Source organism: Coregonus lavaretus (assembly GCF_964263955.1).
Source record: "Coregonus lavaretus genome assembly, chromosome: 20".
Lineage (NCBI taxonomy): Eukaryota > Metazoa > Chordata > Actinopteri > Salmoniformes > Salmonidae > Coregonus > Coregonus lavaretus.
This window is the reverse complement of record NC_140007.1, coordinates 48193427-48205926: the sequence shown is the minus strand read 5'-3', so window position 1 is coordinate 48205926 and position 12500 is coordinate 48193427. Positions and strand designations below refer to the sequence as shown.

Here is a 12500-nt window from a genome sequence, read left to right as displayed (position 1 = left end):
GATGGTGTTCTCGGGGTGATGAGAGGTGTTGGGTTTGCGCCAGACATAGTGTTTTGCTTGATGGCCAAAAAGCTCAATTTTAGTCTCATATGACCAGAGTACCTTCTTCCATATGTTTGGGGTGTGTCCCACAAGCCTTTTGGCGAACACCAAATGTGTTTGCTTATTTTTTTCTTTAAGCAATGGCTTTTTTCTGGCCACTCTTCCGTAAAGCCCAGCTCTGTGGCTTAAAGTGGTCGTATGGACAGATACTCCAATCTCCGCTGTGGATCTTTGCAGCTCCTTCAGGGTTATCTTTGGTCTCTTTGTTTTTCCCTCTGATTAATGCCCTCCTTGCCTGGTCCGTGAGTTTTGGTGGGCGGCCCTCTCTTGGCAGGTTTGTTGTGGTGCCATATTCTTTCCATTTTTTAATAATGGATTTAATGGTGCTCCGTGGTATGTTCAAAGTTTCTGATATTTTTTTATAACCCAACCCTGATCTGTACTTCTCCACAACTTTGTCCCTGACCTGTTTGGAGAGCTCCTTGGTCTTCATGGTGCCGCTTGCTTGGTGGTGCCCCTTGCTTAGTGGTGTTGCAGACTCTGGGGCCTTTCAGAACAGGTGTTTGTACATATATATACTGAGATCATGTGACACTTAGATTGCACACAGGTTGACTTTATTTAACTAATTATGTGACTTCTGAAGGTAATTGGTTGCACCGGATCTTATTTAGGGGCTTCATAGCAAAGGGGGTGAATACATATGCACGCACCACTTTTACGTTATTGATATTTTTTTTTTTTTTTGAAACAAGTTTTTTTTTTTTTTTTCACTTCACCAATTTGGACTATTTTGTTTATGTCCATTACATGAAATCCAAATAAAAATCCATTTAAATTACAGGTTGTAATGCAACAAAATAGGAAAACGCCAAGGGGGCTGAATACTTTTGCAAGGCACTGTATGTATGTGTGTGTATATATATATATATATATATGTGTCAAAAGTTTGGACACCTACTCATTCAAGGGTTTTTCTTTATTTTTACTATTGTCTACATTGTAGAATAATAGTGAAGACCAAAAAAGTGTTAAACAAATCAAAATATATGTTATATTGGAGATTCTTCAAAGTAGCCACCCTTTGCCTTGATGACAGCTTTGCACACTCTTGGCATACATTACAAATGTACATTATGGAAAACATGTCTCACACTCAGTCAGAGATATTGGCTCCGTCAACCTCAGTCAGAGATATTGGCTCCGTCAACCTCAGTCAGAGATATTGGCACCGTCAACCTCAGTCAGAGATATTGGCACCGTCAACCTCAGTCAGAGATATTGGCTCCGTCAACCTCAGTCAGAGATATTGGCACCGACAACCTTTAGAAGGTCAGTAGGGAAGTTAACCATGTAAACTACCTCAATATACTAAATATACTCACATTGACTGAACACTAAATATACTCACATTGACTGAACACTAAATATACTCACATTGACTGAACACTAAATATACTCACATTGACTGAACACTAAATATACTCACATTGACTGAACACTAAATATACTCACATTGACTGAACACTAAATATACTCACATTGACTGAACACTAAATATACTCACATTGACTGAACACTAAATATACTCACATTGACTGAACACTAAATATACTCACATTGACTGAACACTAAATATACTCACATTGACTGAACACTAAATATACTCACATTGACTGAAGACTAAATATACTCACATTGACTGAACACTAAATATACTCACATTGACTGAACACTAAATATACTCACATTGACTGAACACTAAATATACTCACATTGACTGAACACTAAATATACTCACATTGACTGAACATTCAGTATTTGAAACTCCAAAATTCATTTCCCAACAGCTGCTATTTGAGAATTCATCTGGTTTGGAAATCAAACTCTGGGTATTTTATTGCACATCACATTGTACAACTCTACCCACATGTACATATCACCTCAATTACCTCGACTAACCGGTGCCCCCGCACATTGACTCTGTACCGGTACCCCCCTGTATATAGCCTCCCTACTGTTATTTCCCATTGACTCTGTACCGGTACCCGCTGTATATAGCCTCCCTACTGTTATTTCCCATTGACTCTGTACCGGTACCCGCTGTATATAGCCTCCCTACTGTTATTTCCCATTGACTCTGTACCGGTACCCCCTGTATATAGCCTCCCTACTGTTATTTCCCATTGACTCTGTACCGGTACCCCCTGTATATAGCCTCCCTACTGTTATTTCCCATTGACTCTGTACCGGTACCCCCCTGTATATAGCCTCCCTACTGTTATTTCCCATTGACTCTGTACCGGTACCCCCTGTATATAGCCTCCCTACTGTTATTTCCCATTGACTCTGTACCGGTACCCCCCTGTATATATAGCCTCCCTACTGTTATTTCCCATTGACTCTGTACCGGTACCCCCTGTATATAGCCTCCCTACTGTTATTTCACATTGACTCTGTCCCGGTACCCCCTGTATATAGCCTCCCTACTGTTATTTCCCATTGACTCTGCACCGGTACCCCCCTGTATATAGCCTCCCTACTGTTATTTCACATTGACTCTGTACCGGTACCCCCTGTATATAGCCTCCCTACTGTTATTTTATTTTACTGCTGCTCTTTAATTATTTGCTATTTTTATTTTTTACTTATCTATTTTTTTTACTTAACTCTTTTTTTCTCCTTAAAACTGCATTGTTGGTTAAGGGCTTGTCAGTATTTCACTGTAAGATTGTATTCGGCGCATGTGGCAAATAAAATGTGATTTGTTTTTAGAGAAGATTGTACTGCAGTATGTGCAGGTTAATATGCAGCTGTCGTCTTTAATCCTCCGTTCTAGCACACACCTTTCTATCTATACTGAACAAAAATAGAAACGCTGGTCCCATGTTTCATGAGCTGAAATAAAAGATCCCAGAAATGTTCCATATGCACAAACAGATACACTACATGGCCAAAAGTATGTGGACACCTGCTGGTCGGACATCTCATTCCAAAATCATGGGCATTAATATGGAGTTGATCCCCCCCTTTGCTGCTATAACAGCCTCCACTCTTCTGGGAAGGCTTTCCACTAGATGTTGGAACATTGCTGCTGGGACTTGCTTCCATTCAGCCACAAGAATATAATAATAATAATAATATGCCATTTAGCAGATGCTTTTATCCAAAGCGACTTACAGTCGTGCGTGCATACATCTTTTTGTGTATGGGTGGTCCCGGGGATCGAACCCACTACCTTGGCGTTACAAGCGCCGTGCTCTACCAGCTGAGCTACAGAGGACCACGAGAGCATTAGTGAGGTCGGGCACTGATGTTGGGCGATTAGGCCTGGCTCGCAGTCGGCATTCCAATTCATCCCAAAGGTGTTAGATGGGGTTGAGGTCAGGGCTCTGTGCAAGCCAGTCAAGTTCTTCCACACCGATCTCGACAAACCACAAACCATATTGACCTCGCTTTGTGTGTTGGGGCATTGTCGTGCTGAAACAGGAAAGGGCCTTCCCCAAACAGTTGCCACAAAGTTGGAAGCACAGAATCATCTAGAATGTCATTGTATGCTGTTGCGTTAAGATTTCCCGTCACTGGAACTATGGGGCCTAGCACGAACCATGAAAAACAGCCCCAGACCATTATTCCTCCTCCACCAAACCGACGAATGGAGGCTGTTCTGAACACAATATTGGGAAGGGTGTCCTTAATGTGTTGTACACTCAGTGTACATACTGTTCCTAATGTTCATAATCAGTGTATTTAATGTTAATAATAAGTGTATGTAGTGTTAATAATCAGTGTATTTAATGTTAATAATCAGTGTATGTAATGTTAATAATCAGTGTATGTCGTGTTAATAATCAGTGTATGTCGTGTTAATAATCAGTGTATGTAGTGTTAATAATCAGTGTATGTCGTGTTAATAATCAGTGTATGTAGTGTTAATAATCAGTGTATGTAATGTTAATAATCAGTGTATGTCGTGTTAATAATCAGTGTATGTAATGTTAATAATCAGTGTATGTCGTGTTAATAATCAGTGTATGTAGTGTTAATAATCAGTGTATGTAATGTTAATAATCAGTGTATGTCGTGTTAATAATCAGTGTATTTAATGTTAATAATCAGTGTATGTAATGTTAATAATCAGTGTATGTCGTGTTAATAATCAGTGTATGTCGTGTTAATAATCAGTGTATGTAGTGTTAATAATCAGTGTATGTCGTGTTAATAATCAGTGTATGTAGTGTTAATAATCAGTGTATGTAATGTTAATAATCAGTGTATGTCGTGTTAATAATCAGTGTATGTAATGTTAATAATCAGTGTATGTCGTGTTAATAATCAGTGTATGTAGTGTTAATAATCAGTGTATGTAATGTTAATAATCAGTGTATGTCGTGTTAATAATCGGTGTATGTAGTGTTAATAATCAGTGTATGTAATGTTAATAATCAGTGTATGTCGTGTTAATAATCAGTGTATGTAATGTTAATAATCAGTGTATGTCGTGTTAATAATCAGTGTATGTAGTGTTAATAATCAGTGTATGTAGTGTTAATAATCAGTGTATGTAGTGTTAATAATCAGTGTATGTCGTGTTAATAATCAGTGTATGTAGTGTTAATAATCAGTGTATGTAGTGTTAATAATCAGTGTATGTAGTGTTAATAATCAGTGTATGTAGTGTTAATAATCAGTGTATGTAGTGTTAATAATCAGTGTATGTAGTGTTAATAATCAGTGTATGTAGTGTTAATAATCAGTGTATGTAGTGTTAATAATCAGTGTATGTCGTGTTAATAATCAGTGTATGTAGTGTTAATAATCAGTGTATGTAGTGTTAATAATCAGTGTATGTAGTGTTAATAATCAGTGTATGTAATGTTAATAATCAGTGTATTTAATGTTAATAATCAGTGTATTTAATGTTAATAATCAGTGTATGTAATGTTAATAATCAGTGTATGTAGTGTTAATAATCAGTGTATTTAATGTTAATAATCAGTGTATGTAATGTTAATAATCAGTGTATGTAATGTTAATAATCAGTGTATGTCGTGTTAATAATCAGTGTATGTAATGTTAATAATCAGTGTATGTAGTGTTAATAATCAGTGTATGTCGTGTTAATAATCAGTGTATGTAATGTTAATAATCAGTGTATGTAGTGTTAATAATCAGTGTATGTCGTGTTAATAATCAGTGTATGTAATGTTAATTATCAGTGTATGTAGTGTTAATAATCAGTGTATGTAGTGTTAATAATCAGTGTATGTAGTGTTAATAATTATGTCATGTTTGTGTTTTAGCTGCTGCTGCGTTCTGAGCCTGGGCTCATGGGGGAACACTATAAACGCTTCTTCTGCGGCTACGCTGAACCCCCTTACATCAAACAGAACAAGATGCAGGTAGGGCTACGCTGAACCCCCTTACATCAAACAGAACAAGATGCAGGTAGGGCTACGCTGAACCCCCTTACATCAAACCGAACAAGATGCAGGTAGGGCTACGCTGAACCCCCTTACATCAAACAGAACAAGATGCAGGTAGGGCTACGCTGAACCCCCTTACATCAAACAGAACAAGATGCAGGTAGGCTGAACCCCCTTACATCAAACAGAACAAGATGCAGGTAGGGCTACGCTGAACCCCCTTACATCAAACAGAACAAGATGCAGGTAGGGCTACGCTGAACCCCTTTACATCAAACAGAACAAGATGCAGGTAGGGCTACGCTGAACCCCCTTACATCAAACAGAACAAGATGCAGGTAGGGCTACGCTGAACCCCCTTACATCAAACAGAACAAGATGCAGGTAGGGCTACGCTGAACCCCCTTACATCAAACAGAACAAGATGCAGGTAGGGCTACGCTGAACCCCCTTACATCAAACAGAACAAGATGCAGGTAGGGCTACGCTGAACCCCCTTACATCAAACAGAACAAGATGCAGGTAGGGCTACGCTGAACCCCCTTACATCAAACAGAACAAGATGCAGGTAGGGCTACGCTGAACCCCCTTACATCAAACAGAACAAGATGCAGGTAGGGCTACGCTGAACCCCCTTACATCAAACAGAACAAGATGCAGGTAGGCTGAACCCCCTTACATCAAACAGAACAAGATGCAGGTAGGGCTACGCTGAACCCCCTTACATCAAACAGAACAAGATGCAGGTAGGGCTACGCTGAACCCCCTTACATCAAACAGAACAAGATGCAGGTAGGGCTACGCTGAACCCCCTTACATCAAACAGAACAAGATGCAGGTAGGGCTACGCTGAACCCCCTTACATCAAACAGAACAAGATGCAGGTAGGGCTACGCTGAACCCCTTTACATCAAACCGAACAAGATGCAGGTAGGGCTACGCTGAACCCCCTTACATCAAACAGAACAAGATGCAGGTAGGGCTACGCTGAACCCCTTTACATCAAACCGAACAAGATGCAGGTAGGGCTACGCTGAACCCCCTTACATCAAACAGAACAAGATGCAGGTAGGGCTACGCTGAACCCCCTTACATCAAACAGAACAAGATGCAGGTAGGGCTACGCTGAACCCCTTTACATCAAACCGAACAAGATGCAGGTAGGGCTACGCTGAACCCCCTTACATCAAACAGAACAAGATGCAGGTAGGGCTACGCTGAACCCCCTTACATCAAACAGAACAAGATGCAGGTAGGCTGAACCCCCTTACATCAAACAGAACAAGATGCAGGTAGGGCTACGCTGAACCCCCTTACATCAAACAGAACAAGATGCAGGTAGGGCTACGCTGAACCCCCTTACATCAAACAGAACAAGATGCAGGTAGGGCTACGCTGAACCCCCTTACATCAAACAGAACAAGATGCAGGTAGGGCTACGCTGAACCCCCTTACATCAAACAGAGTGTGTGTGCTAATATTAAAATGACAATAATCAATAAGGTAAGGAAGTGAATGATTACATGTATTGCTGATTTAATTGGTGTGGTTGTTTTCCCTACTAAACAGTTGAATGTACTGATTGGATGTGGATAAGAGCATCTGCTAAATGTAACTTTTACTATAATGTAAATGTAGCTATTTATATGTTGGTTGGATTGATGAATGATGAGTTAACTGTGTCTAGGGTGATTGATTGATTGTAAGGTGCTGGTTGAGTTGGTGAATGATGAGTTAACTGTGTCTAGGGTGATTGATTGATTTCAAGCTGCTGGTTGAGTTAACTGTGTCTAGGGTGATTGATTGATTTGAAGGTGCTGGTTGAGTTGGTGAATGATGAGAACGTGGCGATGGTTCTGGACGAGCTGAGAGGATACTGTACTGACGTCAACACGGAGACCTCACAGACTGCTATCAACGCTATAGGTACACACACACACACAGACCACAGTACTGACGTCAACACGGAGACCTCACAGACTGCTATCAACGCTATAGGTACACACACACACACAGACCACAGTACTGACGTCAACACGGAGACCTCACAGACTGCTATCAACGCTATAGGTACACACACACACACAGACCACAGTACTGACGTCAACACGGAGACCTCACAGACTGCTATCAACGCTATAGGTACACACACACACACACCACTGTACTGACGTCAACACGGAGACCTCACAGACTGCTATCAACGCTATAGGTACACACACACACACAGACCACAGTACTGACGTCAACACGGAGACCTCACAGACTGCTATCAACGCTATAGGTACACACACACAGACCACAGTACTGACGTCAACACGGAGACCTCACAGACTGCTATCAACGCTATAGGTACACACACACAGACCACAGTACTGACGTCAACACGGAGACCTCACAGACTGCTATCAACGCTATAGGTACACACACACACACCACAGTACTGACGTCAACACGGAGACCTCACAGACTGCTATCAACGCTATAGGTACACACACACACACCACAGGGGGTTGGTGGCACCTTAATTGGGGAGGAGGGGCTCATGGTAATGGCTCTCTCTCTGCAGGTGGTATTGGGGAGGAGGGGCTCATGGTAATGGCTCTCTCTCTGCAGGTGGTATTGGGGAGGAGGGGCTCATGGTAATGGCTCTCTCTCTGCAGGTGGTATTGGGGAGGAGGGGCTCATGGTAATGGCTCTCTCTCTCTGCAGGTGGTATTGGGGAGGAGGGGCTCATGGTAATGGCTCTCTCTCTCTGCAGGTGGTATTGGGAGGAGCTACAGTGACAGGTGCCTGGCCATCCTCACTGGACTGCTGGGACTGAAGCAAGAACACATCACCTCTGGTACGTTTACATGTTAGTCATTTAGCAGACGCTCTTATCCAGAGCCACTTACAGGAGCAATTAGGGTTAAGTGCCTTGCTCAAGGGCACATCGACAGATTTTTCACCTAGTCGGCTCAGGGATTACAAGCAGCAACCTTTCGGTTACTGGCACAACGCTCTTAACCACTAAACTACCTGCTTAGTGGTACACACACACACACACACACACACACACACACACACACACTATACAGTCGTGGTCAAAAGTTTTGAGAATGACACAAGTATTGGTCTTCACAAAGTTTGCTGCTTCAGTGTTATGAGATATTTTTGTCAGATGTTACTATGGTATACTGAAGTATAATTACAAGCATTCCATAAGTGTCGAAGGCTTTTATTGACAATTACATTAAGTTTATGCAAAGAGTGAATATTTGCAGTGTTGACCCTTCTTTTTCAAGACCTCTGCAATCCGCCCTGGCATGCTGTCAATTAACTTCTGGGCCACATCCTGACTGATGGCAGCCCATTCTTGCATAATCAATGCTTGGAGTTTGTCAGAATTTGTGGGTTTTTGGTTGTCCACCCGCCTCTTGAGGATCGACCACAAGTTCTCAATGGGATGAAGGTCTGGGGAGTTTCCTGGCCATGGACCCAAAATGTCGATGTTTTGTTCCCCGAGCCACTTAGTTATCACTTTTGCCTTATGGCAAAGTGCTCCATCATGCTGGAAAAGGCATTGTTCGTCACCAAACTGTTCTTGGATGGTTGGGAGAAGTTGCTCTCGGAGGATGTGTTGGTACCATTCTCTATTCATGGCTGTGTTCTTAGGCAAAATTGTGAGTGAGCCCACTCCCTTGGCTGAGAAGCAACCCAACACATGAATGGTCTCAGGATGCTTTACTGTTGGCATGACACAGGACTGATGGTAGCGCTCACCTTGTCGTCTCCAGACAAGCTTTTTTCCGGATGCCCCAAACAATCAGAAAGGAGATTCATCAGATAAAATGACTTTACCCCAGTCCTCAGCAGTCCAATCCCTGTACCTTTTGCAGAATATCAGTCTGTCCCTGATGTTTTTCCTGGAGAGAAGTGGCTTCCTCGTTGCCCTTCTTGACACCAGGCCATCCTCCAAAAGTCTTTGCCTCACTGTGCGTGCAGATGCACTCACACCTGCCTGCTGCCGTTCCTGAGCAAGCTCTGCACTGGTGGTGCCCCGATCCCGCAGCTGAATCAACTTTAGGAGACAGTCCTGGCGCTTGCTGGACTTTCTTGGGCGCCCTGAAGCCTTCTTCACAACAATTGAACCTCTCTCCTTGAAGTTCTTGATGATCCGATAAATGGTTGATTTAGGTGCAATCTTACTAGTCCCGTGTAGCTCATTTGGTAGAGCATGGCGTTTGCAACGCCAGGGTTGTGGGTTCGATTCCCACGGGGTCCAGTATGAAAATCTATGCACTCACTTAACTGTAAGTCGCTCTGGATAAGCGCGTCTGTTAAATGACTAAAATGTTAAAAATGTTACTAGCAGCAATATCCTTGCCTGTGAAGCCCTTTTTGTGCAAAGCAATGATGACGGCACGTGTTTCCTTGCAGGTAACCATGGTTAACAGAGGAAGAACAATGATTTCAAGCACCACCCTCCTTTTAAAGCTTCCAGTCTGTTATTCTAACTCAATCAGCATGACAGAGTGATCTCCAGCCTTGTCCTCGTCAACACTCTCACATGTGTTTACGAGAGAATCACTGACATAATGGCAGCTGGTCCTTTTGTGGCAGGGCTGAAATGCAGTGGACATTTTTTCTTGGGATTAAGTTCATTTTCATGGCAAAGAGGGACTTTGCAATTAATTGCAATTCATCTGATCACTCTTCATGACATTCTGGAGTATATGCAAATTACCATCATCAAAACTGAGGCAGCAGACTTTGTGAAAATTAGTATTTGTGTCATTCTCAAAACGTTTGACCACGACTGTACAAACAAACATTCACACACACACACACACACACTATACAAACATTCACACACACACACACACACACTGTACAAACAAACATTCACACACACACACACACACACAAGCCACAAATGAACTGTTCTGTACATTAATTTACTTTGAAAGGGTGTCAAGTAATCCCATAAGGGATGGGTCGCAAAGGGCCAATTGACACAAAAATAAAATGTAATTCATCCATTTATTCATGTATCTATTAATTGAGTAATTCTCTCCAGCGGTGCTCCAGACACTAAGGGACTTAGTGTGGGTGTGTCCTCAGTGTGGAGACGCAGTGTGTTCAGCTCTGGAAGGATGGGACGACAAGCTGCAGGACAGTCAGGTAGGTGTCTGTCTGCCTGTCCTCTCTGTCCTGTCTGTCCTGTCTGCCTGCCTGTCCTGTCTGCCTGTCTGTCCTGCCTGTCCTGTCTGTCTGCCTGTCCTCTCTGCCCTTCTGCCTGCCTGTCCTGTCTGCCTGTCTGTGTGTGTCTCTGCCCTTCTGTCTGTCTGTCCTGTCTGCCTGTCTGTCCTGTCTGCCTGCCTGTCCTGTCTGCCTGTCTGTGTGTGTCTCTGTCTGTGTGTTAGGGTCGTGGGGCCTTGCTGTGGCTGCTTGGTGTATGGGGACAGGGTGGGTTAGGCTTAGGGGGAGTTGTAATGTATTGTGTCTGTGTGTTTTAGGGTCGTGTGGCCTTGCTGTGGCTGCTAGGTGTCTACGGCGACAGAGTGAGTGGCGCCCCCTATCTGCTGGAGGACTGTATAGACGGCGTGAGGAGTGAGGTGTCAGCGGAGGTCAAGACAGAGCTGCTCACTGCAACACTACGACTGTTCCTATCCAGACCTGCTGAGACACAGGACATGATGGGGCGACTGTTGGCCTACTGCATAGGTACAGATCCACACTAGGGCTGGTCTACTGCATAGGTACAGATCCACACTAGGGCTGGTCTACTGCATAGGTACAGATCCACACTAGGGCTGGTCTACTGCATAGGTACAGATCCACACTAGGGCTGGTCTACTGCATAGGTACAGATCCACACTAGGGCTGGTCTACTGCATAGGTACAGATCCACACTAGGGCTGGCCTACTGCATAGGTACAGATCCACACTAGGGCTGGCCTACTGCATAGGTACAGATCCACACTAGGGCTGGTCTACTGCATAGGTACAGATCCACACTAGGGCTGGTCTACTGCATAGGTACAGATCCACACTAGGGCTGGTCTACTGCATAGGTACAGATCCACACTAGGGCTGGTCTACTGCATAGGTACAGATCCACACTAGGGCTGGTCTACTGCATAGGTCAGATCCACACTAGGGCTGGTCTACTGCATAGGTACAGATCCACACTAGGGCTGGCCTACTGCATAGGTACAGATCCACACTAGGGCTGGTCTACTGCATAGGTACAGATCCACACTAGGGCTGGTCTACTGCATATTGGTTACCTGCAAAGGTACAGATCCACACTAGGGCTGGTCTACTGCATAGGTACAGATCCACACTAGGGCTGGTCTACTGCATAGGTACAGATCCACACTAGGGCTGGTCCTACTGCATAGGTACAGATCCACACTAGGGCTGGTCTACTGCATAGGTACAGATCCACACTAGGGCTGGTCTACTGCATAGGTACAGATCCACACTAGGGCTGGTCTACTGCATAGGTACAGATCCACACTAGGGCTGGTCTACTGCATAGGTACAGATCCACACTAGGCCTGGCCTACTGCATAGGTACAGATCCACACTAGGGCTGGCCTACTGCATAGGTACAGATCCACACTAGGGCTGGTCTACTGCATAGGTACAGATCCACACTAGGGCTGGTCTACTGCATAGGTACAGATCCACACTAGGGCTGGTCTACTGCATAGGTACAGATCCACACTAGGGCTGGTCTACTGCATAGGTACAGATCCACACTAGGGCTGGCCTACTGCATAGGTACAGATCCACACTAGGGCTGGCCTACTGCATAGGTACAGATCCACACTAGGGCTGGCCTACTGAGGCTGTCTACTGCATAGTACAGATCCACACTAGGGCTGGTCTACTGCCATAGGTACTAGATCCACACTAGGGCTGGTCTACTGCATAGGTACAGATCCTCACTAGGGCTAGGGCTGTCTACTGTGCATATGTACAGATCCACACTAGGGATGGCCTACAGCATATGTACTGATCCACACTAGGCTGGCCTAC

At 43.8% G+C, this 12500-nt stretch overlaps 1 protein-coding gene across 3 annotated transcripts in view; it reads left to right on the top strand.

The window, feature by feature from the left end:
• LOC311148344 (AP-4 complex subunit beta-1-like) overlaps positions 1 to 12500 on the top strand; it is a 31330-nt gene that overhangs the window by 10872 nt on the left and 7958 nt on the right. For all 3 annotated transcript variants that reach the window (XM_084185281.1, XM_084185280.1, XM_084185282.1), the window contains 5 exons: positions 5346 to 5444; positions 7283 to 7394; positions 8230 to 8313; positions 10531 to 10634; positions 10970 to 11177. In XM_084185281.1, coding sequence (XP_084041407.1) covers positions 5346 to 5444; positions 7283 to 7394; positions 8230 to 8313; positions 10531 to 10634; positions 10970 to 11177 — 607 coding nt within the window. The remainder of the gene's footprint in view (positions 1 to 5345; positions 5445 to 7282; positions 7395 to 8229; positions 8314 to 10530; positions 10635 to 10969; positions 11178 to 12500) is intronic.